Source organism: Heterodontus francisci, chromosome 44, assembly GCF_036365525.1.
Source record: "Heterodontus francisci isolate sHetFra1 chromosome 44, sHetFra1.hap1, whole genome shotgun sequence".
NCBI classification, from domain to species: Eukaryota; Metazoa; Chordata; class Chondrichthyes; order Heterodontiformes; family Heterodontidae; genus Heterodontus; species Heterodontus francisci.
In genome coordinates, this window is record NC_090414.1 from 19,176,429 (window position 1) to 19,204,250 (window position 27,822).

Here is a 27,822-nt window from a genome sequence, read left to right on the forward strand (position 1 = left end):
AAGGTATTGGAGAAACTTGAGGGTCTAAAATCTGACAAGTCTCCAGGACCAGATGGCCTACACCCAAGGGTTCTAAAAGAGATAGCTGCAGAGATAGTAGATGCGCTGGCTATGATTTTCCAGAATTCCTTAGATTCAAAAATGGTCCTGTCAAATTGGCAAATGTTACACTGCTTTTCAAGAAAAGAGATGGAGAGAAAACAGGGAACTACAGGCCAGTTAGCCTAACATCAGTCATTGGGAAAATGCTGGAATTTATTATTATCTTAACAATGCACTTGGAAAAGCACAGTATGATTAGAACAAGTTAGCATAGTTTTACTAAAGGGAGATCCTGTTTGACAAATCTGTTAGAGTTTTTTGAGGATGTAACTAGTAGGGTAGATAAAGGGGAACCAGTAGATTTAGTATATCTGGATTTCCAAAACAAAGTGATTCTTGACAACACAGCCGGCGGGGTCATCATCCGACTGCGCCAACCTGCACACATGCGCAAACGGGCTTCTGCACGTGCGCTGCGTTCCGCATTGCCAGGACCGGTTGGCGCATGCGCAGATGACGTCATCATGTAAATTGACGCATGCCCAGATGATGCCATCGCCTAATAGAACAAAGAAAATTACAGCACAGGAACAGGCCCTTCGGCCCTCCAAGCCTGCGCCGATCCAGATCCTCGATCTAAACATGTCACCTATTTTCTAAGGGTCTGTATCTCTTTGCTTCCTGCCCATTCATGTATCTGTCTAGATACATCTTAAAAGACGCTATCGTGCCCTCGTCTACCACCTCCACTGGCAACGCGTTCCAGGCACCCACCACCCTCTGCGTAAAGAACTTTCCACGCATATCCCCCCTAAACTTTTCCCCTCTCCCTTTGAACTCGTGACCCCTCGTAATTGAATCCCCCACTCTGGGAAAAAGCTTCTTGCTATCCACCCTGTCTATACCTCTCATGATTTTGTACACCTCAATCAGGTCCCCCCTCAACCTCCATCTTTCTAATGAAAATAATCCTAATCTACTCAACCTCTCGTCATAGCTAGCGCCCTCTATACCAGGCAACATCCTGGTGAACCTCCTCTGCACCCTCTCCAAAGCATCTACATCCTTTTGGTAATGTGGCGACCAGAACTGCACATAGTATTCCAAATGTGGCCGAACCAAAGTCTTATACAACCGTAACATGACCTGCCAACCCTTGTACTCAATACCCCGTCCGATGAAGGAAAGCATGCTGTATGCCTTCTTGACCACTCTATTGACCTGCGTTGCCACCTTCAGGGAACAATGGACCTGAACACCCAAATCTCTCTGTACATCAATTTTCCCCAGGACTTTTCCATTTACTGCATAGTTCACTCTTGAATTGGATCTTCCAAAATGCATCACCTCGCATTTGCCCTGATTGAACTCCATCTGCCATTTCTCTGCCCAACTCTCCAATCTATCTATATTCTGCCGTATTCTCTGACAGTCCCCTTCACTATCTGCTACTCCACCAATCTTAGTGTCGTCTGCAAACTTGCTAATCAGACCACCTATACTTTCCTCCAAATCATTTATGTATATCACAAACAACAGTGGTCCCAGCACGGATCCCTGTGGAACACCACTGGTCACACGTCTCCATTTTGAGAAACTCCCTTCCACTGCTACTCTCTGTCTCCTGTTGCCCAGCCAGTTCTTTATCCGTCTAGCTAGTACACCCTGGACCCATGCGACTTCACTTTCTCCATCAGCCTACCATGGGGAACCTTATCAAACGCCTTGCTGAAGTCCATGTATATGCCATCTACAGCCCTTCCCTCATCAATCAGCTTTGTCACTTCCTCAAAGAATTCTATTAAGTTGGTAAGACATGACCTTCCCTGCACAAAACCATGATAAGCCCATTTTCTTCCAAATGGGAATTGATCCTATCCCTCAGTATCTTCTCCAGCAGCTTCCCTACCACTGACGTCAGGTTCACCGGTCTATAATTACCTGGATTTTCCCTGCTACCCTTCTTAAACAAGGGGACAACATTAGCAATTCTCCAGTCCTCCGGGACCTCACCCGTGTTTAAGGATGCTGCAAAGATATCTGTTAAGGCCCCAGCTATTTCCTCTCTCGCTTCCCACAGTAACCTGGGATAGATCCCATCTGGACCTGGGGACTTGTCCACCTTAATGCCTTTTAGAATACCCAACACTTCCTCCCTCCTTATGCCGACTTGACCTAGAGTAATCAAACATCTGTCCCTAACCTCAACATCCGTCATGTCCCTCTCCTCGGTGAATACTGATGCAAAGTACTCGTTTAGAATCTCACACATTTTCTCTGACTCCACGCATAACTTTCCTCCTTTGTCCTTGAGTGGGCCAATCCTTTCTCTAATTACCCTCTTGCTCCTTATATATGAATAAAAGGCTTTGGGATTTTCCTTAACCCTGTTTGCTAAAGATATTTCATGACCCCTTTTAGCCCTCTTAATTCCTCGTTTCAGATTGGTCCTACATTCCCGATATTCTTTCAAAGCTTCATCTTTCTTCAGCCTCCTAGACCTTATGTATGCTTCCTTTTTCCTCTTAGCTAGTCTCAAAATTTCACCTGTCATCCATGGTTCCCTAATCTTGCCATTTCTATCCCTCATTTTCACAGGAACATGTCTCTCCTGCACGCTAATCAACCTCTCTTTAAAAGACTCCCACATATCAAATGTGGATTTACCTTCAAACAGCTGCTCCCAATCTACATTCCCCAGCTCCTGCCGAATTTTGGTATAGTTGGCCTTCCCCCAATTTAGCACTCTTCCTTTAGGACCACTCTCGTCTTTGTCCATGAGTATTCTAAAACTTACGGAATTGTGATCACTATTCCCAAAGTAGTCCCCTACTGAAACTTCAACCACCTGGCCGGGCTCATTCCCCAACACCAGGTCCAGTATGGCCCCTTCCCGAGTTGGACTATTTACACACTGCTCTAGAAAACCCTCCTGGATGCTCCTTACAAATTCTGCTCCATCTAGACCTCTAACACTAAGTGAATCCCAGTCAATGTTGGGAAAATTAAAATCTCCTATCACCACCACCCTGTTGCTCCTACATCTTTCCATAATCTGTTTACATATTTGTACCTCTATCTCACGCTCGCTGTTGGGAGGCCTGTAGTACAGCCCCAACATTGTTACCGCACCCTTCCTATTTCTGAGTTCTGCCCATATTGCCTCACTGCTCGAGACCTCCATAGTGCCCTCCTTCAGCACAGCTGTGATATCCTCTTTGACCAGTAATGCAACTCCTCCACCCCTTTTACCTCCCTCTCTATCCCGCCTGAAGCATCGATATCCTGGGATATTTAGTTGCCAATCATGCCCTTCCCTCAATCAAGTCTCAGTAATAGCAACAACATCATACTCCCAGGTACTAATCCAAGCCCTAAGTTCATCTGCCTTACCTACTACACTTCTTGCATTAAAACAAATGCACCTCAGACCACCAGTCCCTTTGCGTTCATCATCTGCTCCCTGCCTACTCTTCCCCTTAGTCACGCTGACTTCATTATCTAGTTCCTTGCAGACTTTAGTTACTACCTCCTTACTGTCCACTGACCTCCTCATTTGGTTCCCATCCCCCTGCCACATTAGTTTAAACCCTCCCCAACAGCATTAGCAAAAGCACCCCCAAGGACATTGGTTCCAGTCCGGCCCAGGTGTAGACCGTCCAATTTGTAATAGTCCCACCTCCCCCAGAACCGGTCCCAATGTCCCAAAAATCTGAACCCCTCCCTCCTGCACCATCTCTCAAGCCACGCATTCATCCTGACTATTCTTTCATTTCTACTCTGACTATCACGTGGCACTGGTAGCAATCCTGAGATTACTACCTCTAAGGTCCTACTTTTTAACTTGGCTCCTAACTCCCTAAATTCTGCTTGTAGGACCTCATCCCGTTTTTTACCTATATCATTGGTGCCTATGTGCACAACGACAACTGGCTGTTGACCCTCCCCCTTCAGAATGTTCTGCAGCCGATCTGAGACATCCCTGACCCGTACACCTGGGAGGCAACATACTATTCGGGAGTCTCGTTTTCGACCACAGAACCGCCTATCTACTCCCCTTACAATCGAATCCCCTATGACTATAGCCCTTCCACTCTTTTTCCCGCCCTTCCGAACAGCAGAGCCAGCCACGGTGCCATGAACCTGGCTACTGCTGCCTTCCCCTGGTGAGCCATCTCCCTCAACAGTATCCAAAACGGTATACCTGTTTTGGAGGGAGATGACCGCAGGGGACACCTGCGCTGCCTTCCTGCTCTTTCTCTGCCTTTTGGTCACCCATTCCCTTTCTCCCTCAGCAATCCTAATCTGCGGTGTGACCAATTCGCTAAACGTGCTATCCACGACCTCCTCAGCATCGCGGATGCTCCAAAGTGAGTCCACCCGCAGCTCCAGAGCCGTCATGCGGTCTAACAAGAGCTGCAGCTGGACACACTTCCTGCACGTGAAGGAGTCAGGGACATCAGCCGTGTCCCTGAGCTCCCACATTGAGCAAGAGGAGCATAACACGGCTCTGAGATCTCCTGCCATTTTTAATCTTAAGCTTAACTTAGATAAATGAAAAAGGAATGAAAAGTTTTTACCAATCACACGGTAAAAAAAAAAGAGAAATATAAAAAGAAAAAGCCTTACCTTATCTACACACCACCGAGTCCTTTTTTTTTGGTTAGAGGAGGAGGGCGGGTGGGAGACACTACACGTGTAGTGTCTCGGGTTCAGAAACGGCCCAAATATATAGGCTTTTTACTTACCCAGAAGCCCCTGGTCCGCCGAAAACAAAAGGAAATTAAGTTTAAGTTGAAACTGACCATCCCAGCTGATCACTCGCTCGCACTCTTTGCTTCCGAATAAGCTGCTGCAATGAAAGGAATGTGGGAGAGAGAGCAAGCAGAGAAGCGAGGAGAGAGCGGGGTGTGGGGTTGAGAGAGGGCTGGGTGTGGGGGAGATAGCGGGGGGGTGGGCTGTGGGGGAGAGAGTGGGGGGGAGTGGCCGAAGACCTTGGTGGCGGCCCCGTCCGCCCGCTCTCACTGTCCCCCCCCACCCCTCCCGCTCTCCCCTGCCATTCCCCACCATCCGCCCGCTCTCTCTGGCCATTCCCCACCCCCCTGCCCGCGCTCTCCAGTCATTCTCCACCCCCACCCACGCTCTCCAGCCATTCCCCACCCCTGCCCACTCTCTCTGGCCATTCCCCCCCCCCCCACCGTCCACTCTCTCTGGCCATTCCTCGCCCTCTCTCTCCAGCCATTCCCCAACCAGCCGATCTCTTCGGCCATTATGTGCTGCCATGTGTTTACGTTGCCTTTGTGTGATTATTTGAGTATCGCCATCTTTAGTCCTGGCATCTGCTTGAACATCGCTGACTCTGATGTTTTAGTTGAACAGGCTGTATTTGCGCATGTGCCAGTGCAACGCCACCTAGTGGCTGCGTTGTCAGCAAAAGCAGCCTTTCCAAAAAGCATTTGATAAGGTGCCACATAAAAGATTAATTGGCAAGATAAGAGCTCATGGTGTTGGGGTAATATATGAGCGCGGTTAACAGACAGGAAGCAGAAAGTGGGCATAAATGGGGCATTTTCAAGTTGGCAGGCAGTGAAAAGTGGGGTGCCGCAAGGATCGGTCCTGGGGCCTCAGTTATTTACACCATATATTAATGACTTGGATGAAGAAACAGAGAGTAATGGATCTATGTTTGCTGATGATGCAAAGTTTGATGGAAAGGTAAGCTGTGGGGAGGACGTAGAGAGGCTGCAGAGAGATATAGACAGGTTAAGTGAGTGGGCAACAAAATGGCAAATGGAGTATAATGTAGGGAAGTGTGAAGTTGTTCACTTTGGTCATAAAAATAGAAAAGCAGAATATTTTTTAAAAGGTGTGAAACTGATAAGTGTTGATGTTCAGAGAGACTTTGGGGTACTCGTACAAGAAATGCAGGAAGTTAAAATGCAGGTGCAGCAGACTATTAGGAAGGCAAATTACATGTTGGCCTTTATTACAAGGGGATTGGAGTACAGGAGTAAAATTGTACAGGGCTTTGGTGAGACCGAACCTGGAATATTGTGTGCAGTTTTGGTCTCCATATTTAAGAAAGGATATACTTGCACTGGAGGTGGTGCAGTGATGGTTCACTAAATTTGTCCCTTGAATGAGGGGTTGTCCTATGATGAGAGGCTGAGTAAATTGGGCCAATATTCTTTGGAGTTTAGAAGAATGAGAGGTGATCTAATTGAGACATACAATATTCTGAAAGGGCTTGATAGGGTAGAAGCTGAGAGATTGTATCCTCTGGTCAGGGAATCTGGAATGCCGGGGCACAGTCTCAGGATAAGGGGCTTATCATTCAGGACTGAGATGAGGAGAAATGACTACACTCAAAGGGTTGTGAATCTTTGGAAATCTCTACCTCATAAGGTTGAAGAAGCTCCATCATTGAATATGTTTAAAGCTGGGATAGATAGATCTTTGGTCTCGCAGGTAATCAAAGGATATGGGAGTGGGCAGGAAAGTGGAATTAAAGCCCAAGATCAGCCATGAACATATTGAATGGCGGAGCAGGCTCGATGGGCCATATGGTCTTCTTCTGCTCCTATTTCTTGTGTTCTTGCGTTCAAATCCCAACATAGTAATTCAAGAATTTGAATTCATCGTGGTTTGGTAGTACAGAACTTGAGAACTGCTGAAAATAGAGACATCTTGAAGCTTAACAGGACAATGCACAGGAATAATCAAAGTAAGGGAAAACAGCAACTTATACTGCATAAGAAGAGAGTGCTGCTTGGTTGGCAAATGAACTCTGATTGATAAAGGCATTGCCATGGAGAATGCATCAGTTTACAGTGACTGACAGTTAACTGCCAAGCTTTGTTTGAAATTTAAACCAGGCAGCTTGACTCTGATTGGTCAAGCATTGCCCTGAGGAATGAACCAGCGAATGGCTGTCACTTACTTTGTTTAGCTGAAACAGACACAATGTATGTATACATTCTTTCTGTCTGCAAAGAACAGGGCCCTGTGTATTAATATATGTAACTTCCAGAGTGCACAAATGCGTCACACTGCAAGCCCTACTGGCAATCTTAAATTGGTTGTCAGCGTAATTCTTAGCACACTGCGGTATGTCCCAAAGACTGGGGGATCATATCAAACAACATGTCCCTTCCACTGTTCGCAATGTGCAAGGTTCAGGCTGTACCCAACCAGCCCATGCTTGCAAGACTCAAAACACGGTGTCCAACATTAGATGTGATTCCGCAATTGGACAGCATTTGCTAAATAATCTGCAGTGTGCTAAGAATTGCGCTGACAACCAATTTAAGATTGCCTGTAGGGCTTGCAGTGTGGCACATTTGTGCGTACTGGAAGCTACATATATTCATACACAGGGCCCTGTTCTTTGAAGACAAAAAGAACATGTGCACACATTGCGCCTGTTTCAGCTGAACTAAATAAGTGATAGCCATTCGCTGGTTCATTCCTGAGGGCAATGCTTGACCAATCAGAGTCAAGCTGCCTGGTTTAAATTTCAAACAAAGCTTGACAGTTAACTGTCAGTCACCGTAAACTGGTGCATTCTCCATGGCAACGCCTCTACCAATCAGAGTTCACTTGCCAACCAATCAGCATTCTCTTCTCATGCAGTTGTTGTTTTCCCTTACATTGGTTATCCTTGCATGTTGTCCTGATGAGTGCAAGACGAAAAGCTTCGACAACATGTCTCTATTTTCAGAAATTTGAATTCAGTTAAAGAAAAACGCCGGTCCCAGTAAAAGTCACTATGAAGCTGTTGGATTGTTGTACAAACCTAATTGGTTCATTAATATCCTTTAGGGAAGGAAACCTGCTGTCTTTATCCAGTGTAGTGTAATTCCAAGACCACACCAATGTGGTCAACTTTTAACTGCCATCTAAAATGGCCTAGCAAGACCCTCAGTTACATCAAACTGCTACAAAGAATAATGAGGATAATATTTCGTGGACTGCAGTGGGTCAAGAACAAGGCTTATCATCACCTTCTCAGGACAATTGGACGTTAACTACTGGCCTTTCCATCGACTCCCACATCCTGAAAATTAATTCACAAAAATACTTCTCTCAACTATTAAAGAGCTTCTTAAAAACTAAACTTTCAGTGACCACTCCTAAGTCTCTCACCATAGCTGGTTATCTGTTCCTTTTACCTAGTTTTCTCCCTCCGGCAGTAAAGAGACCCATGATGTTTCCCACATTAAATGCTCAATATAAATGCATGTTAACACTTCACTGGGATCTGCTGCTCTTCTTTGACTGGGGAACATCACTGTGGTGGCAGGACTTGTCACAGAGATCTGGCCCTGCCCCTGGTCGACCTTCTGGCGCCAGGGTCATTAGTGTTTTGGAGGTGAGCTGCTTAAGCAGTCGTGCCCAACAATTTTGGGGCCTCTCAGGTCAGCGCAGGGATATTCTCTGCGAATCGACCAGGTTTGCCTGCAGAAAAAAAGCAGGAAAAATGGTCAAAGGATGCAAATCACATGTTGGGTCTGGGGACCAGGATACGCGAGGCAGCAACAGGATAGTACACCCAAGAATTTTCTGTCACTACGTGCTGAAAAATTAGCTAGAGCAGGAAATCATGTAATGTCAGTTCCTGGGTAACCAGCCAGCAGCTTAAACACATCAACCAAACAGTACACTTTGTATAATTCATCACGCTTTTCTTACTTGTCAGCAAGCCTTCCCAATACTATGGCTCCTGTCATTAAGCCAGCCATGTAGATAGACTGCACCATCCGTTTTAGAGACTTCCAGTCGCACACCAGGTCCCACTGTTAAAATAAGAATGGAGCTGATATTTATTGAGGATTTAACAACATTAATAGTAACTGGGATGTTCTGCACACACCTCACACCTAACAGATATTGTACGTGGAAATTTTATTTCTTCACCTTGTAACACACAATCACAATTTATTGACCAGGGTCTGGACTAGATGCGTGTAACAGTATTGACTTTCTCTTAATCCAGCCGAATATAGCTTACTTACTGTACAGTCATGCAATGTTTCCTAGCTGTTCAGCAGGGTATGGGTTAATCAATGTGTAATAATGTGGAATTCCTGTTTCTTCCGAGATTAAAGGTTGTTCCTGACATATCTGCACCAAGTTCCTGCTGATCCGGCAGGGTAAGGATTGTTTACTGTGTTTCTATTTGGAGTTTGATTTGTTCATCAAGGGGAAAATAGTTCCTTTTTGTTCATCAATCTTTAGAATAGGCTAAAGGTTATTGCACCCACACTGTGGGCTTAAGCACTGCCCACATATAAGGAGTCATTGTAACATCATGCAGCCCTCACTTTAACTCTCTTTTCAGGATAATGCAGAGAAGAACAGCACAGAAATAAAGACAAAATGAAGAAGCCTCAGGGAGGACAATAAAGGAAAATATCTCCCACAAAAGAGGGGATATGTGAAGTTGAAGCTGTGTCATTTACTGAAACTCCTTTGGAAAGAAGCCAGGTAAATATCAATTGAAATAGGAATGGGGATGTGCTTTCACATACAAACATACGTACGAATTAGGAGCAGGAGTAGGCCACTCGGCCCCTCAAGCTTGCTCTGCCATGGCTGATCTGATTGTAATCTCAACAACACATTCCAGCCTACCCCCAATAACCTTTCACCCCCTTGCTTGTCAAGAATCTATCTACCTCTGCCTTAAAAATATTCAAAGACTCTGCTTCCACCACCTTTTGAGGAAGAGAATTCCAAAGATTCACGATCCTTTAAGAAAAAAAAATTCTCTTCATATCTGTCTTAATGGGCGACCCCTTATTTTTAAACAGTGACCCCTAGTTCTAGATGCTCCCACAAGACCCCTCAGAATTTTATATGCTTCAATCAAGTCACGGGTGGTTGCAGAATGATGTGATGAAATAATCAAAGGGATGTCATGCTTCCTCTGTGTTGGTGCATGGGGAAGGGGGTGGAATGTTGTGGGCTGCGTTTTACATTTCCGCTGCTGACATAAACAATGGTGGTCGCCTGCATTGACTGCATGTCACAAAGCCGCCTGCTGGGACGGACCGCCCTCCCCCCATGATGTGGAGGGCGCAGGCGGTCTGTCCCCGACAATGGTGTCAGCTGCCTTTGCGCAGGCACCAACGCTATTTGTAAAGGGCTTCGAGTCCTTTTGTTACACTTAACGATTTAAAAGGAGAATGAATTTTTAAAAATTAAACTAATTGATCTTGCCCCTCTCCCACCCACCCCCAGCAACCATAAGTTTAATTTCTTGCCCTCACCCCCTCCAAAATATTTACCTTGTGCACCTGACCTTCTCCTCCCCCCCCCCGCCCCACAAAGTTTATAAACTTTAAGCTTTACCCCTTCCCACCATCCCCTAGACCAATGTAACTGATCCTGGCACCTCCCGCACTGAAAAACTTACCTGCACCCCCCTCTCTACCAGGGTTCCGTCTCGAATCCCCAGACGGGGATCTGAAGGCGCGGGAGTGCCGGCCACAGGCACCAATATCGCTCTGGAACCGACGGCGGGAGCAGGTAGGTAATCAATTTGTTTATTTAAATTAGATATTTAAATAGGTCTTCCGTCGCCGAGGGGCGGAGGGGCCGCCATGAGGCCTCTTGCCGCCAGCAATATCAGGCCGGGCCTTCCCAGCGTTGAGGCCTGTTGCAGGATTCTGCCGAAGGCATTTTCCGGCCACATCGCCATGACCCCCCAACATCGGGTGGGGGTGGCTGTCAAATTTAGCCCTGTCTGTGGAGGGTAGTGGATCAGAGGTGAATAATTGAGATGTGAGAAAGGATCAATGTTCTATCATTTTGCTTGGTTAGTTTTCCCGGAGGTTCTGACTGAAGCTGCATTACAGTCCCGCAGGATCAACCAGCCTTGGCACCATGTCCAAGAAGGTATTTCACTCAGTCCCACACTGGATAATGCATGTTTTTTTCCCCCAAAATATACTTAATTCATAAAAATCTGTAAAAAATACATTACAAAACAGTTCCAAAAAGCACAAAGTCAAACAATACAAAGAGTGCAAAGGAGATCAGTTTCCTTCAATACAGGAGTGAGTTGCCTCACAACCCTTCCATTTCATTTTACATGCCATGTACATTTTGCAGCAAACCCATATTTTCTGGATACAGCCCGAGGGGTTTTCCATGGATCCAGCCTCTTAGTTCACCTTGGTGGGGGGACATTACACAGTGGTCTTTCCCCATTAAGCCTTTGCCGCGGCTGCCCCGAGCTTTAGTGCGTCCCTCAGCACGTAGTCCTGGACCTTGGAATGTGCCAGTCTGCAACACTCGGTCGTGGACAACTCTTTGTGCTGGAAGACAAGCAAGTTTCCGGCAGACCAAAGAGCATCTTTCACCGAATTGATGGTCCTCCAGCAGCAGTTGATGTTTATCTCGGTGTGTGTTCCTGGGAACAGCCCGTGGAGCACAGACTCCTGTGTTACAGAGCTGCTTGGGATGAACCTCGACAAAAACCACTGCATCTCTTTCCACACCTGCTTTGCAAGGACACATTCCATAAGGAGGTTTTAGTTTTTAGTTTTTAGTTTTAGAGATACAGCACTAAAACAGGCCCTTTGGCCCACCGAGTCTGTGCCAACCATCAACCACCCATTTATACTAATCCTACACTAATTCCATATTCCTACCACATCCCCACCTGTCCCTATATTTCCCTACCACCCACCTATACTAGGGGCAATTGCTAATGGCCAATTTACCTATCAACCTGCAAGTCTTGGGCATGTGGGAGGAAACCCGAGCACCCGGAGGACACCCACACAGACACAGGGAGAACTTGCAAACTCCACACAGGCTGTACCCAGAATTGAACCCGGGTCGCTGGAGCTGTGAGGCTGCAGTGCTAACCACTGCACCACTGTGCAGTGGGCAACCGTCTCTTCCCCACCACAGCCACCTTGAGGGAATTGTGTGGAGGGGGCGTGACTCTGGGCGTGCAGGAAGGATCTGACGGGGAAGGCCCTTCTCATCACCAGCCAAGCTACATCTTGATGCTTGTTTGAAAATTCTGGTGATGAGGCATTCTGCCAAATGACTTTGGCAGTCTGCTCGGGGAACCATCCGACAGGATCCACCATCTCCTTTTCCCGTAGGGCCTTGAGGACATTCCATGCACCACACTGGATAATGCATGGTTTTTTTATTTCCAAAATATAGTTTATTCATAAAATCTGTAAAAAATACATTACAAAACAGTTCTAAAAAGCACAAAGTCAAACAATACAAAGAGTGCAAAGGAGATCAGTTTCCTTCAATACAGGAGTGAGTTGCCTCACAACCCTTCCATTTCATTTGACATGCCATGTACCATTTACAGCAAAGAAATATTTTCTGGATACAGTTCAAGGGGTTTTCCATGGATCCAGCCCCTCAGTTCAGCTTGGTGGAGGGACATTACACAGTGGTCTTTCCCCATTGAGCCTTTGCTGAGGCTGCCCCAAGCTTTAGTGCGTCCCTCAGCACGTAGTCCTGGACCTTGGAATGTGCCAGTCTGCAACATTCGGTCGTGGACAACTCTTTGCGCTGGAAAACCAGCAAGTTTCGGGCAGACCAAAGGGCGTCTTTCACCGAATTGATAGTCCTCCAGCAGCAGTTGATGTTTATCTTGGTGCACATCCCTGAGAACAGCCCGTAGAGCACAGACTCCTGTGTTACAGAGCTGCTTGGGATGAACCTCGACACAAACCACTGCATCTCTTTCCAGGTATTTCACTCAGTCTCACACTGGATAATGCATGTACCAGCTAAACCCCTGGTAGTTGCCTCCACAGTAAATAGTGATTAGAAATTGAAGTCAGCAACATTTCTTAGGCAGCAACTTTCAAAGTGATGGTGTTTCATTTAAGCTACTTTTTTTAACCTATGTTGATTGCAGTGGGAGAAGGGATCAGAATCCTGTGCTGGATTTCACTGTCATTTACTGCATTAAATTAATTATTTTTGCATTGTACATAGCTCCATCCCTTAACCTTTACTGGACAATAGCGACATCACCTAGAGCATGTTAATAGCTTACTTAAAAGGAGAGTCTGAAGTGATGTGGATCAAGTGCAAAGTGGTATCAACTGGGAAGGGGAAATTATACTAAGCATGATTGTTATACAAGGAGAGGCTGTCATACCTCCTGCATCCAATAGTCATTCTCCGATTGCAAGCCGATACACTGATTTCAGCAGTGTATTAGACTATGGTGGATCTCAAAGCTGAGCCCAGTTCTGTCATTACCTTGGTCCACACATCTGCACCTTTGAGCAGTGGTCACTGGATTGTTATTAGGAATGTGAACCTTTTGGCTGATAGTTCCTCTCCCTATAAACAGGGCTGTTATGGTGTCACAGCTGCCACCCTGCTGAGATTAGCTAATTAAACACAAAAATTGAATATTTTAGTCTTTATGGCTTAGTACCACACCAGTGATAACTTTGCCCACTGAGCAATTAAGGGGGCTGAAACAAAAACAAAAAGTGCTGAAAATACTCAGCAGGTCTGGCAGCATCTGTGGAGAGAGAAGCAAAGTTAACATTTCAGGTCTGTGACCTTTCATCCGAACTTTCAACAGAAGGGGGCTGAAGCTGGTGTTAGCCCCAGCAATGGTGCATCGCGTGCACATGTACCTAGATGTTTGAACTGAAAACTCTCATGGAGGTGACATTATCCCTGCATATACACATTCATTTGCAGACCTTCCTTCAGTTCCACATTGTACACAGTGCTATTGAAACCTTAAAGAGAGAGACATTCTCAGGCATACCTCTGTAACTATTGTGGCTTTAAACTTAGAGTCGTCGTAAGTCCACCCATCAGTGCACATCTGTGTGTCATAATCGGTAGTATTTCCCTGCATCTTGTTGTGATCCAGAAGGTGCCACTGAGGTGAGGAATACATACGGCATTGCTCTGGCTGCTGATTCTGGTCCAGAGGGATGAAAACCTGGAGAAGCTCCTCTGTCTGTGGCTTGTCTGTAACATTAACATACCTCGATCCATTCATTTCCAAACGGATCCTACAGTGATGATTGGGTACAGCAGCCACAAAGTTCTGAAGCAGGTTGTGGCTAGGCAAGATCAAAGATGGGAATGACAGCAACAAGATGTGGAAGATTTGAAATTTTCCCATACTTCCAACATCCTCCAGGATATCACCGAAGCTCATGGCTGCAGCTTACAGATGAAGACAATAATGCAGAAGAACTGTTACTGACTGAGAGGTTGTGACACTGACCGACTCTGACGCAAAAACAGTGTGCCTTTAGCTGTACTGATCATTAGTCCATACATTAAGTAATGTTTAATCTGGTGATAACAGAGTTACTTTTTCACTCCAACTTGCAAAACTTGGTTTAATGAGTTTGGACGCTATGAAAGAAAGGCCATGGAATTGTGGTTGGTGGGGGTTTGGGAGAGTTATTGGTCAATGGGTATACTTGTCACCAACATTTAGGAAGTCTCTTCATATAATTACCTGCTTTTTACAGGTACCATCTTCTCAGTGTGCTCATTCATCAGTGTATATAATAACCCCTGTCTTTCTAGAACCATTTCAGTCAAAATAATTTGAAGTAGCTGAAGCCATAAATGGTGGGGGGAGAAAAGGAATGAAGTTTTATCCACTTGAAATTTATTAGACTGGATGTAAAGATTGTGGAACTTGTTAACCTGCCTCAGTCTTCTTATAATCTATAGACCTTTAAAACCCACACGGACAGAATATTGGTAGAAATGAAGATGGTAGAGGTAATGGATAAGGTGAAGATTGATAGGCAGGATGTAGTGGAAAGGCTGGCTATGCTTAGAAAGGATAAATTGCCTGGGCTGGATAGCTTACATCCCAGGTTGCTAAAATGTGGGAATGGAAGTGAAATTAGCAGAAGGACCTGGCATAATCTTCCAATCTTCCCTACTTACAGGGGGAGGTTCCAGAGGATTGGAGAGTGGCAAATGTGACAACTTTATTCAAGAAAGATTGTAAGAAAATTCCTCCTAACTACAGGACAGTCAGTTTAACATCTGTGATGGGTAAGGTTTTAGAAACAATAATCAGGGAAAAAGTGATCAGGCTGTTGGAGAGATTTGAAATAATTAAGGAGAGCCAGCACAGATTTGTAAAAGGCAGATTGTGCTTGACTAATCTAATTGATTTTTTTGATGAAGGAACAGAGAATGTTGATGAAGGGAAAGCAATGGATGTTACCTGTAATAAAAACAAGAAATACTGGAAATACTCAGCAGGTCTGACAGCATGCATGGAGAGAGAAGCTGAGGTAACGTTTCAGGTCAGTGACCCTTCTTTAGAACTGACAAATATTAGAAATGTGAAAGGTTTTAAGCAAGTAAAGCGGGGGTGGAGCAAGAGATAACAAAGGAGAAGGTGTAGATATGACAAGGTCACAGAGAATAACCGACCAGAAGGTCATGGAGCAAAGGCAAACAGTATGTTAATGGTGGATTGAAAGACAAAGCGTCAGTACAGATAGGGTGTTAATGGACTGAAAACTGAACAGCTGCAAGTACAAACATGGAAAAAAAAAACGTGGGTAAGCAAACTGAACAAACTAAGATAAAATAAAATAAAATAAACACAAAAAATGTATAAAAAAGAAAAAAATAACTAAAAATGCTCTGAAATTATTGAACTCAATGTTCAGTCGGGCAGGCTGTAGTGTGCCTAATCGGTAAATGAGATGCTGTTCCTCGAGCTTGCGTTAATGTTCACTGCAACACTGTAGCAATCCCAGGACAGAGATGTCAGCATGAGAGCAGGGGGGGAGTGTTGAAATGGCAAGCAACCGGAAGCTCGGGGTCCTGCTTTCGGACTGAGTGGAGGTGTTCCGCAAAGCGGTCACCCAGTCTGCGGTCGGTCTCCCCAATGTAGAGGAGACCACATTGTGAGCAGCGAATACAGTATACTACATTGAAAGAAGTACAAGTAAATCGCTGCTTCACCTGAAAGGAGCGTTTGGGGCCTGTGAAGCCCCAAAAGCTCCTTTCAGGTGAAGCCCCAAACGCTTCTGTACTCAAATCCCCTCGCTATGTAGGCGAACATACCATTTGCCTTTTTTACTGCCTGTTGCACCTGCATGCTTACCTTTAGCGACTGGTGTACGACAACACCCTGGTCTCGCTGCATATTCCCCTCTCTCAGTTTTTGGCCATTCAGATAATAATCTGCCTTCCTATTTTTGCTACCAAAATGGATAACCTCATATTTATCCACATTATACTGCATCTGCCATGCATTAGCCCACTCACTCAAGTTGTCCAAATCACCCTGAAGCCTCTCTGCATCCTCCTCACAACTCACCCTCCCACCCAGTTTTGTGTCATCTGCAAATTTGGAGATATTACATTTAGTTCCCTCATCTAAATCATTAATGTATATTGTGAATAGCTGGGATCCTAGCACCGATCCCTGCCGTACCCCACTAGTCACTGCCTGCCATTCAGAAAAAGATCCATTTATCCCTACTCTTTGTTTCCTGTCCGCCAACCAATTTTCTATCCATCGCAATACATTACCCCCAATGCCATGCACTTTAATTATACATGCTAATCTCTTACGTGGCACTTTGTTGAAAGCCTTCTGAAAGTCCAAATAAACCACATCCACTGACTCCCCCTCATCAAATCTTCTAGTTACATCCTCAAAGAATTCTAGCAGATTTGTTAAGCATGATTTCCGTTTCGTAAATCCATACTGACTCTCTCCGATTCTACCACTGTTCTCCTAGTGCTTTGCTATAAAATCTTTGATAATGGACTCTAGAATTTTCCCCGCTACCGAGGTCAGGCTGACTGTTCTATAATTCCCTGCTTTCTCTCTACCTCCCTTTTTAAATAGTGGGGTTACATTAGCTATCCTCCAATCTGTAGGAACTGTTCCAGAGGCTATAGAATCTTGGAAGATGACCACCAATGCATCCACTATTTCTAGGGCCACTTCCTTAAGTACTCTGGGATGCATACCATCAGGCCCTGGGGATTTATCCGCCTTCAATCCCATCAATTTCCCCAACACCATTTCTCTACTAATACCGATTTCTTTCAGTTCCTCTCTCTCACTAAGCCCTGTGTTCCCCAGCATTTCTGGTATGATATTTATGTCCTCCTTTGTGAAGACAGAACCAAAGTATGCATTTAGTTGGTCAGCCATTTCTTTATTCCCCATAATAAGTTCCCCTGTTTCTGACTGTCTTCACCAATCTTTTTTTCTTCACATACCTATAGAAACTTTTACAGTCAGTTTTTATGTTCCCCGCAAGCTTGCACTCGTACTTATTTTCCCCTTCTTAATCAATCCCTTGGTACTGCTTTGCTGAATTCTAAACTGCTCCCAATCCTCAGGTCTGTTGTTTTTCCTGGCAAACTTATATGCCTCTTCCTTGGATCTAATGCTATTTCTAATTTCCCTTGTAAGCCATGGTTTGGCTACCTTTCCCGTTTTACTTTTGCGCCAGACAGGGATAAATAATTGTTGCAGTTCATCTATACGCTCTTCAAATGTTTGCTATTGCCTATCCACCGTCACTCTCCATCTTCATGAAGAATTCTATCATGTTATGGTCGCTCGTTCCCAAGGGGTCTCACACCACTAGATTGTCAATTATTCCTCTCTCATTACACAATACCCAGTCTAGGATGGCCTGTTCTCTGGTTGGTTCCTCAATGTATTGGTCCAGAAAACCATCCCGTATACACTCCAAGAATTCCTCCTCTTTAGTATTGTGACTAATTTGATTTGCCCAATCTATATGCAAATTAAAGTCACCCAGAATTACAGATGTTCCTTTTTCGCATGCATCTCTAATTTCCTGTTTAATGCCATTCCCAACATCACTACTACAGTTTGGGGGTCTATACAGAAACCCCACTAACGTTTTTTGCCCCTTAGTGTTTCTCAGCTCTACCCATACAGATTCTACATCGTCAGAGCTAATATCTTTCTTCACTATTGCGTTAATTTCCTCTTTAACCAGCAATGCAACTACACCACCTTTTGCTTTTTGTCTGTCCTTCCGAATACTGAATATCCCTGGGTGTTCATTTCCCATCCCTGGTCACCTTGCAGCCAGTCTCCGTAATCCTGACTATATCATACCCGTTTACATCTATTTGCGCGATTAATTCATCCACTTTATTGCGAATGCTCTGTGCGTTAAGGCACAAAGCCTTAAGGCTTGTCTTTTTAACATTACTTGTCGTCATCCCAATATTTTTCACTGTGTCCCTGTTTGATTCTAGCCCTTGATTTCTCTGCCTATCATTTTTCCTATTCCCTTTACTGTCTTTTGTTCTTGTCTTTGATCCCCTCTCCTCTGACTCCTTGCAAAGTTTCCCATCCCCCTGCCATTTTAGTTTAAACCCTCCCCAACCACTCTAGCAAATACTCCCCCTAGGACATCAGTCCCAGTCCTGCCCAGGTGTAACCCTTCCAGTTCCACCTCCCCCAGAACCGGTCCCAATGCCCCAGGAATCTAAAACCCTCTCCCTCACACCATCTCTTCAGCCACGTATTCATCCGATGTATCCTGTTATTTCTACTCTGACTAGTACATGGCACTCGTAGTAATCCTGAGATCACTACCTTTGAGGTCCTACTTTTCAACTTATTTCCTGGCTCCCTATATTCTGCTTTTAGGACCTTATTCTTTTTTTTACCTATGTCGTTTGTACCAATGTGTACCACGACCACTGGCTGTTCACCCTCCTCCTTCAGAATGTCCTGTAACCGCTCTGAGACATCCTTGACCCTAGCACCAGGGAGGCAACATACCATCCTGGACTCTCTTTTGTGGCCACAGAAACGCCTATCTATTCCCATTACAACTGAATCCCTTATAACTATTGCATTCCCTCACTTTTTACTCCTCCCCTGTGCAGCAGAGCCAACCGTGGTGCAACGAATTGGGCTGCTGCTGCTTTCCCCTGAGAGGCCATTCCCCCCAACAGTATCCAAAGCAGTATATCTGTTTTGCAGGGGAATAGCAACATGAGATTCCTGCACTGCCTGCCTAGTCCTCTTGCTCTGCCTGGTGGTCACCTATTCCCCTCGTGCCTGTGGGGTCTGAGCCTGCGGTGTGACCACCTCTCTACACGGGCTATCCACGATACTCTCCGCCTCGTGGATGCTCTACAGTGTCCCCAGCCGCCGTTCCAGCTCTGAAACCCGGGCTTCCAGGAGCTGCAGCTGGAGACACTTGCTGCACACATGCTGGTCCCGGGCACTGAAATTGTTCCCAGCTTCCGACATGGAGCACGAGGGGCACACCACAGCTTTGAGCTCTCCTGCCATGACTTAACTGTTTTAAATTAAATTAAAGCTTCTGGAAGATCTTAATGTCCAATAATATTAGTTACTCTAGGACCCTTCTTCCCTGGTCCTCGTTACTACAGAACTCCCTAAAAAAAACCTCTACTTACTATATTTGAAGTAAACTTTAAACTTTTAAACTTTTCTTATCTGAGATACTTACCCAGCTATTTAGGGTTATTCCCTAACAACAGTGACTCACCAACCAATCTTGCAGCTCTCCTTTGACGTCACTGTTGCCTTTTTTTTCTTTTTTTCAGAGGGAAGGAGAGAAGAAACGGGGAATTACAGACCAGTTAGCCTTATGTCAGTAGTGGGGAAAATGCTAGAGTCTGTTATAAAGGATGTGATAGCAGAACACCTGGAAAGCATAAATGGGGTTGGACAAAGTCAGCATCGGTTTACAAAAGGGAAATCATGCTTGACAAATCTATTGTAGTTTTTTGAGGCTGTAAGTAGTAGAATAGACCAGTGGATGTGGTGTATTTGGATTTTCAGAAAGCTTTTGATAAGGTCCCACATAAGAGGTTAGTGTGCAAAATTAAAGCATATGGGATTAGGGGTAATATACTGGCATGGATTGAGAATTGGAGAGGAAACAGAGAGTAGGAATAAATGGGTCTTTTTCTGGGTGGCAGGCAGTGCCTAGTGGAGTACCGCAGGGATCAGTGCTTGGGACCCAGCTATTCACAATATATATTAATGACTTGGGTGAGGGAGCTAAATGTAACATTTCCAAGTTTGCAGACGAGACACAAACTGGGGGCAGGAGGGGCTGGTGGGGTGGTGGTGGGGGGAGAATGTGAGCTGTGAGGAGGATGCAAAGGGGCTCCAATGTGATTTAGATAAGTTGGGTGAGTGGGCAAATCCATGACAGATGCAGTATAATGTGGATAAATGTGAGGTTATCCACTTTGGTTATAAAAACAGAAAGGCAGATTATTATCTGAATGGTGATAGATTGGGAAAAGGGGAGGTGCAACAAGACCTGGGATTCCTTGCACACCAGTTGCTGAAAACAAGCATTCAGGTGCCACAAACAATTAGGAAGGCGAATGGTAGTTGACCTTCATTGCAAGAGGATTTGAGTACAGGAGCAAGGATGTCTTACTGCAGTTATACAGGTCCTTGGTGAGACCACATCTGGAGTATTGTGTGCAGTTTTGGTCTCTTTATCTGAGGAAGGATGTTCTTGCCATGGAGGGAGTGCAAAGAAGATTTACTAGGCTGATTCCTGGGATGGCAGGATTGATTGGGTCGACTAGGCCTATATTCACTAGAGTTTAGAAGAATGAGAGGGGATCTCATAGAAACCTATAAAATTCTAACAGGACTACACAGGCTAGATGCAGGGAGGATGTTCCCGATGGCTGGAGAGTCCAGAACCAGGGGTCACAGTCTCAGGATACGGGGTATGCCATTTAGAACTGAGATGAGAAATTTCTTCTTTCAGAGGATGGTGAACCTGTGGAATTCTCGACCACAGAAGGCAGTGGAGGCCAAGTCATTAAATATATTCAAGAAGGAGATAGAAATATTTCTTAATGCCAAAGGGATCAAGGGATATGGGGAGAAAGCGGGAACAGGGTACTGCGTTAGATGATCAGCCATGATCTTTTCTGAATGGCGGAGCAGGCCCGAAGGGCCAAATGGTCTACTCCTGCTCCTATTTTCTATGTGATGCATTTTGACAAAAGGGATAGGGAGAGACAATATAGACTAAATGGTACAGTCTAAAGAGTGTACAGAGACAGAGGGACCTGGGAGTTCATGTGCATAGCTCTTTGAAGGTGGCAGGACATATTGAGAGAGTAGTTAGCAAAGCATGTGGAATCTTAGGCTTCATAAATAGAGGTATTGAGTATTGAAGCAGGAAGGTTATGCTGAACCTTGATAAAGCTCTGGTTAGACCACAACTAGAGTATTGCTTCCAGTTCTGGTCACCACACTTTAGGAAGCATGTCAGGGTCTTTAAGAGGGTACAAAAAAGATTTACCAAAATGGTTCTAGGGTTGAAGGATTTTAACCAAAGGTTAGGTTGGAGAAAATGGGATTGTTTTCCTTGGAGCAAAGGACATTTAAGGGAGATTTGATAGAGGTGTATAAGATTCTGATAGGTTTGGAAAGGGTAGACAAAGAAAAGCTATTCCCAGTAGCTGATGGTTCCAGGACTAGTGGACACAGATGTAAGGTTTTGGGCAAGAGGTATAGGGGGAATGCGAGGAAGAACATTTTTGCACAGCGTGTGGTAATGACGTGGAACTCATTGACTACAAGAATAGTAGAAGTGGAGAGCATTAATGATTTCAAAAGGAAATTGGATGGAAGCTTGAGGAAAGCAAAGTTACAGGGCTACGGAGATAAAGCCGTGAGGTAAGAGTGACTGATCTTGACATCAAGGCAGCATTTGACCAAGTATGGCATCAAGGAGCCCTAGCAAAACTGGAGTCAATGGGAATCAGGGGGAAAACTCTCCGTTGGTTGAATTCGTACCTAGCATAACGGAAGATGGCTTTTGTTGTTCGTGGTCAATCATCTCAGTCCCAGGACATCCTCGGGGTGGTGTCCTAGGCTGCTTCATCAATGATATTCCCTCCGTCATAAGGTCAGAAGTGGGGATGTTCGCTGATGATTGCACAATGTTAAGGACCATTCACGACTCCTCAGATACTGAAGCCGTCCGTGTCCATATGCAGCAAGACCTGGACAACATCCAGGCTTGAGCTGAAAAGTGGCAAGTAACATTTGTGCCACACAAGTGCCAGACAATGACCATCTCAAACAAAAGAGAATCTAACCATCTCCCTTCTTATTCAAAGGCATTACCATCGCTGAATCCCCCACTATCAACATCCTGGGGGTTACCATTGACCAGAAACTGAACTGGACCAAACATATAAATACTGTGGCTACGAGAGCGGGTCACAGGCTGGGAATTCTGCAGCGAGTAGCTCACCTCCTGTCTCCCCAAAGGCCTGTCCACCATCTACAAGGCACAAGTCAGGAGTGTGATGGAATACTCTCCACTTGCCTGGATGGATGCAGCTCCAACAACACTCAAGAAACTCGACAGCATCCAGGCCAAAGCAGCCCCCTTGATCAGCACCCCATCCACCACCTTCAACATTCACTCCCTTCATCACTGACGCACAGTGGCAGCAGTGTGTACCAACAAGATGTGCAGCAGCAATTTTCCACGGCTCCTTCAACAGCATCTTCCAAACCTGCGACCTCTACCACCTAGAAAGGCGTGGAAACACCAACACCTGCAAGTTCCCCTCCAAGCCACACACCATCCTGACTTGGAACTATATTGCCGTTCCTTCACTGTCGCTGGGTCAAAATCCTGGAACTCCCTTCCTAACAACTGTTGGCGTATTTACACTACATGGACAGCAGCGGTTCAAGAATGTGGCTCAGCACTACCTTCTCAAGGGCACTTAGAGATAGATGATAATTGCTGGCATGGCCAGTGATGCCTACATCACCCGAACGAATAAATAAAAAGCCAGGCAATGCGACTGATTGGATTGCTCTAAAGAGAGCCGGCATGGACTTGAGGCCAAATGGCTTCCTGTGCCATTATAACTTTGTGACTCTTGGTGTCTTTTACCATTGCCTCCTTGACATACCTCAGCTTCTCTATTCTCCCAGTCGATCTGTCAAAAGCCTGAATTCCTGGTTGCATTTATCTATTTCCTTCATGTCTTTGAAAAACAAATACTTGTAACTTTATCACCCATATATTCTATTCTGTCCAAATTGAAAGATAAAATCCTTTACTGTATCATACATTCGTAGACATTTAAGGCAGAGAGGGAGGCTATTCGGCCCAGCATGTTTGTGCCAACTGAAAAGAGCTATCTAGCGCAATCCCACTTTCCAGCTCTTGATCCATAGACCTGTAGGTTTTTGCTTATCCAAGTAACTTTTAAATGTGATGAGGATTTCTGCTTCAACTAATCCTTTAGACAGTGAATTCCAGGCCCCCAACACCCTCTGGGTGAAGGAGGTTCTCTTCAACTCCCCTCTAATCTTCCACCAATTGCTTTAAATCTATTCAACCCTGCTTATTGACCTCAATGCTGATGGAAATAGGTCCTTCCTATCCCCACTCTATCTAGATCCCTCATAGCTAAAATTCTCCAGCCTTGTCAACATCCTTGTAAATCTCCTCTGTGCTCTGTCAGTTTTACAGACTCCCTCTTGTTCTGACTCTGAGTTTATACATGTTAAATTCATGCCAGCTTTGAGTGCTTATGTCATCATAAATTTAGCTAGCTGTTCAGGAAAACATTTAGTAACAATCGTGGAGAGAAATATTATGTAAAGGATTATTGGAAGAACTAAGAGAAACTCATGGGTGTATTTTCCTCTTTTGGAAACTGAGTGCCTTCAAATTGGAGGAGCTGTAGCAGGGCAGCCAGCAACCTCCTCATACCTCAAGTGAGGCTATTTTTGAAATTTCTCAGTGCTGTAATGCTGTGCTGCAGGGGTAGAGATCATTTGCCGACTGTTTTTGACAGCAGCCTAAATTATGCAAAGAGTATACCACCTAACATTGGATCAAGTGGTGGAGTAAAATCAGCAGTCCTCACTATGCTAATCAGTGCTTCTAGTTCCCCAGTTTTATTCCTAATGCTTCGCACCTTGATATGAATGGTTATCCAAGTACAAAGAGGTTTTCAAACCATTCTCATTGACGATTACCTGCAAATATTAACGCACTCCCGGGGACCTCCTGCAAATGCTGATACATTTTCTGGAATTCCTTACAAATCCAAGGCATCCTAACCTGACTTTAAAATGATAATGTCAGGTATCCGAAGGAAAACAATGCTCTCATTGCAGGAGAAACATTTTTAATGTCTTCAGGCACCATATTGATTTCCTTGTTGGAATTCACGGAGAATAAAGTACATAGTAACTGTGCTGGTAAATCAACAAATACACAAAGTATGGGAATCTGACAAAAGGTGGACAGTAATTTGATGGTTTTGAAATCCCTGGGTTTTCCAGTTCAACGGTAATGCCCTCAATAGGGAGCTAAAGTTTACCCTGAAACCTGATTTTTAACTGAGAAGTATAAGTGAAGAACCAAGGCCTGCAGGGGTTATTTTGGTGAAAGGGTGAAAACAGGGTGCTGTGCTCATAATACAACAAGCCTGTTTGAAAGTCTGGTTTAGCACACGATTTTGGACCCAATTGCTGAAAGAGTTGGAGATAACTAAAGTAAGAGAAGTATTGGCTAGATGCTGCCTAGATTATAGAGTCAAGTGAGGAAGATAGTTTAAGGCTTTGAAGCAGTAAGAGTAACAGATTTCAATGGAGTGAAATTGCAGGGAACATAGGAACAGGAAGAGGCTATTCAGCCCCTTGAACCTGTTCTGCCATTCAATCAGATCATGGTGATCTGTACCTCAACACCATTGACTATATTTGTTCCACATCCCTTGATATTCTAATCTACCAAATATCTGACAATCTGTGTACAGTTCTGGTCACCACACTATAGGAAGGATGTGATTGCACTGGAGAGGGTGCAGAGGAGATTCACCAGGATGTTGCCTGGGCTGGAGCATTTCAGCTATGAGGAGAGACTGGATAGGCTGGGGTTGTTTTCCTTAGAGCGGAGAAGACTGAGGGGGGACCTGATTGAGATATACAAAATTACGAGGGGCATTGATAGGATAGATAGGAAGGAACTTTTTCCATTAGCAGAGGGGTCAATACCAGGGGGCATAGATTTAAAGTAAGGGGCAGGAGGTTTAGAGGGGAGTTGAGGAAAATTTTTTTCACACAGAGGATGGTTGGAATCTGGAACACACTGCCTGAGTGAGTGGTAGAGGCAGGAACCCTCACAACATTCAAGATGTATTTAGATGAGCACTTGAAACGCCATAACATACAAGGCTACGGGCCAAGTGTGGAAAATGGGACTAGTCAGGACGGGTGCTTGATGGTTGGCGCAGGTGCGTTGGGCCGAAGGGCCTGTTTCTGTGCTGTAAAACTCTTCTTTTTTTCTTTCTTTTGGGCCTCCTTATCTCGAGAGACAATGGATACGCGCCTGGAGGTGGTCAGTGGTTTGTGAAGCAGCGCCTGGAGTGGCTATAAAGGCCAATTCTGGAGTGACAGGCTCTTCCACAGGTGCTGCAGAGAAATTTGTTTGTTGGGGCTGTTGCACAGTTGGCTCTCCCCTTGCGCCTCTGTCTTTTTTCCTGCCAACTACTAAGTCTCTTCGACTCGCCACAATTTAGCCCTGTCTTTATGGCTGCCCGCCAGCTCTGGCGAATGCTGGCAACTGACTCCCACGACTTGTGATCAATGTCACACGATTTCATGTCACGTTTGCAGACGTCTTTATAACGGAGACATGGACGGCCGGTGGGTCTGATACCAGTGGCGAGCTCGCTGTACAATGTGTCTTTGGGGATCCTGCCATCTTCCATGCGGCTCACATGGCCAAGCCATCTCAAGCGCCGCTGACTCAGTAGTGTGTATAAGCTGGGGGTGTTGGCCGCTTCAAGGACTTCTGTGTTGGAGATATAGTCCTGCCACCTGATGCCAAGTATTCTCCGAAGGCAGCGAAGATGGAATGAATTGAGACGTCGCTCTTGGCTGGCATACGTTGTCCAGGCCTTGCTGCCGTAGAGCAAGGTACTGAGGACACAGGCCTGATACACTCGGACTTTTGTGTTCCGTGTCAGTGCGCCATTTTCCCACACTCTCTTGGCCAGTCTGGACATAGCAGTGGAAGCCTTACCCATGCGCTTGTTGATTTCTGCATCTAGAGACAGGTTACTGGTGATAGTTGAGCCTAGGTAGGTGAACTCTTGAACCACTTCCAGAGCGTGGTCGCCAATATTGATGGATGGAGCATTTCTGACATCCTGCCCCATGATGTTCGTTTTCTTGAGGCTGATGGTTAGGCCAAATTCATTGCAGGCAGACGCAAACCTGTCGATGAGACTCTGCAGGCATTCTTCAGTGTGAGATGTTAAAGCAGCATCGTCAGCAAAGAGGAGTTCTCTGATGAGGACTTTCCGTACTTTGGACTTCGCTCTTAGACGGGCAAGGTTGAACAACCTGCCCCCTGATCTTGTGTGGAGGAAAATTCCTTCTTCAGAGGATTTGAACGCATGTGAAAGCAGCAGGGAGAAGAAAATCCCAAAAAGTGTGGGTGCGAGAACACAGCCCTGTTTCACACCACTCAGGATAGGAAAGGGCTCTGATGAGGAGCCACCATGTTGAATTGTGCCTTTCATATTGTCATGGAATGAGGTGATGATACTTAGTAGCTTTGGTGGACATCCGATCTTTTCTAGTAGTCTGAAGAGACCACGTCTGCTGACGAGGTCAAAGGCTTTGGTGAGATCAATGAAAGCAATGTAGAGGGGCATCTGTTGTTCACGGCATTTCTCCTGTATCTGACGAAGGGAGAACAGCATGTCAATAGTCGATCTCTCTGCACGAAAGCCACACTGTGCCTCAGGGTAGACGCGCTCGGCCAGCTTCTGGAGCCTGTTCAGAGTGACTCGAGCAAAGACTTTCCCCACTATGCTGAGCAGGGAGATTCCACGGTAGTTGTTGCAGTCACCGCGGTCACCTTTGTTTTTATAGAGGGTGATGATGTTGGCATCGCGCATGTCCTGGGGTACTGCTCCCTCGTCCCAGCACAGGCATAGCAGTTCATGTAGTGCTGAGAGTATAGCAGGCTTGGCACTCTTGATTATTTCAGGGGTAATGCTGTCCTTCCCAGGAGCTTTTCCGCTGGCTAGGGAATCAATGGCATCACTGAGTTCCGATTTGGTTGGCTGTATGTCCAGCTCATCCATGACTGGTAGAGGCTGGGCTGCATTGAGGGCAGTCTCAGTGACAGCATTCTCCCTGGAGTACAGTTCTAGGTAGTGCTCAACCCAGCGGTCCATCTGTTTGCGTTGGTCAGTGATTATGTCCCCCGATTTAGATTTGAGGGGGGTGATCTTCTTGATGGTTGGCCCAAGAGCTCTCTTCATGCCATCATACATTCGTCTGATGTTTCCGGTGTCTGAGGCCAGCTGAATATGACTGCATAGGTGTTGCCAGTAGTCGTTTGCGCAACGCCTAGCTGTTCTTTGTGCAGTACTTCTGGCTGCTTTAAGTGCTGCGGATGTTAAATCGCTGGGGGCTTTCTTGTAGTTCAAAAGTGCAATGCGCTTAGCGGCTATGACAGGTTCCAGCTCTTCATTATGAGATTGAAACCAGTCTGCATTTCTCTTCGCACTTTTGCCGTAGGTGGTCAAAGCTGACTCATAGATGGCGTCTCTGATGTGGGCCCACTTGGTCTCAGCATCCCCTGTGGGAGTGTTTTGAAGGGCTGTTACAAGTGAATTTAGAAATTTTTGTAACAGCTGTGGGTGAGAAATTCTGCTCGTGTTGATGCGCGGGTGGCCCTTCTGCTTGGA

General features: G+C 45.4%; 2 protein-coding genes across 2 annotated transcripts in view; one reads left to right on the top strand and one right to left on the bottom strand.

The window, feature by feature from the left end:
- Nucleotides 1-14,319, bottom strand: part of LOC137355901 (solute carrier family 22 member 6-A-like) — a 47,133-nt gene extending 32,814 nt beyond the window's left edge. Inside the window, exons 1-2 of the mRNA XM_068021516.1 lie at nucleotides 13,823-14,319; nucleotides 8,734-8,837 (exon numbers count right to left, since the gene is read on the bottom strand). Coding sequence (XP_067877617.1) covers nucleotides 8,734-8,837; nucleotides 13,823-14,224 — 506 coding nt within the window. The 5' untranslated portion in view covers nucleotides 14,225-14,319. The remainder of the gene's footprint in view (nucleotides 1-8,733; nucleotides 8,838-13,822) is intronic.
- The window catches only part of tm7sf2 (transmembrane 7 superfamily member 2), a 558,775-nt gene that overhangs the window by 190,137 nt on the left and 340,816 nt on the right, over nucleotides 1-27,822 (top strand). The gene's annotated exons all lie outside the window — the stretch shown is intronic.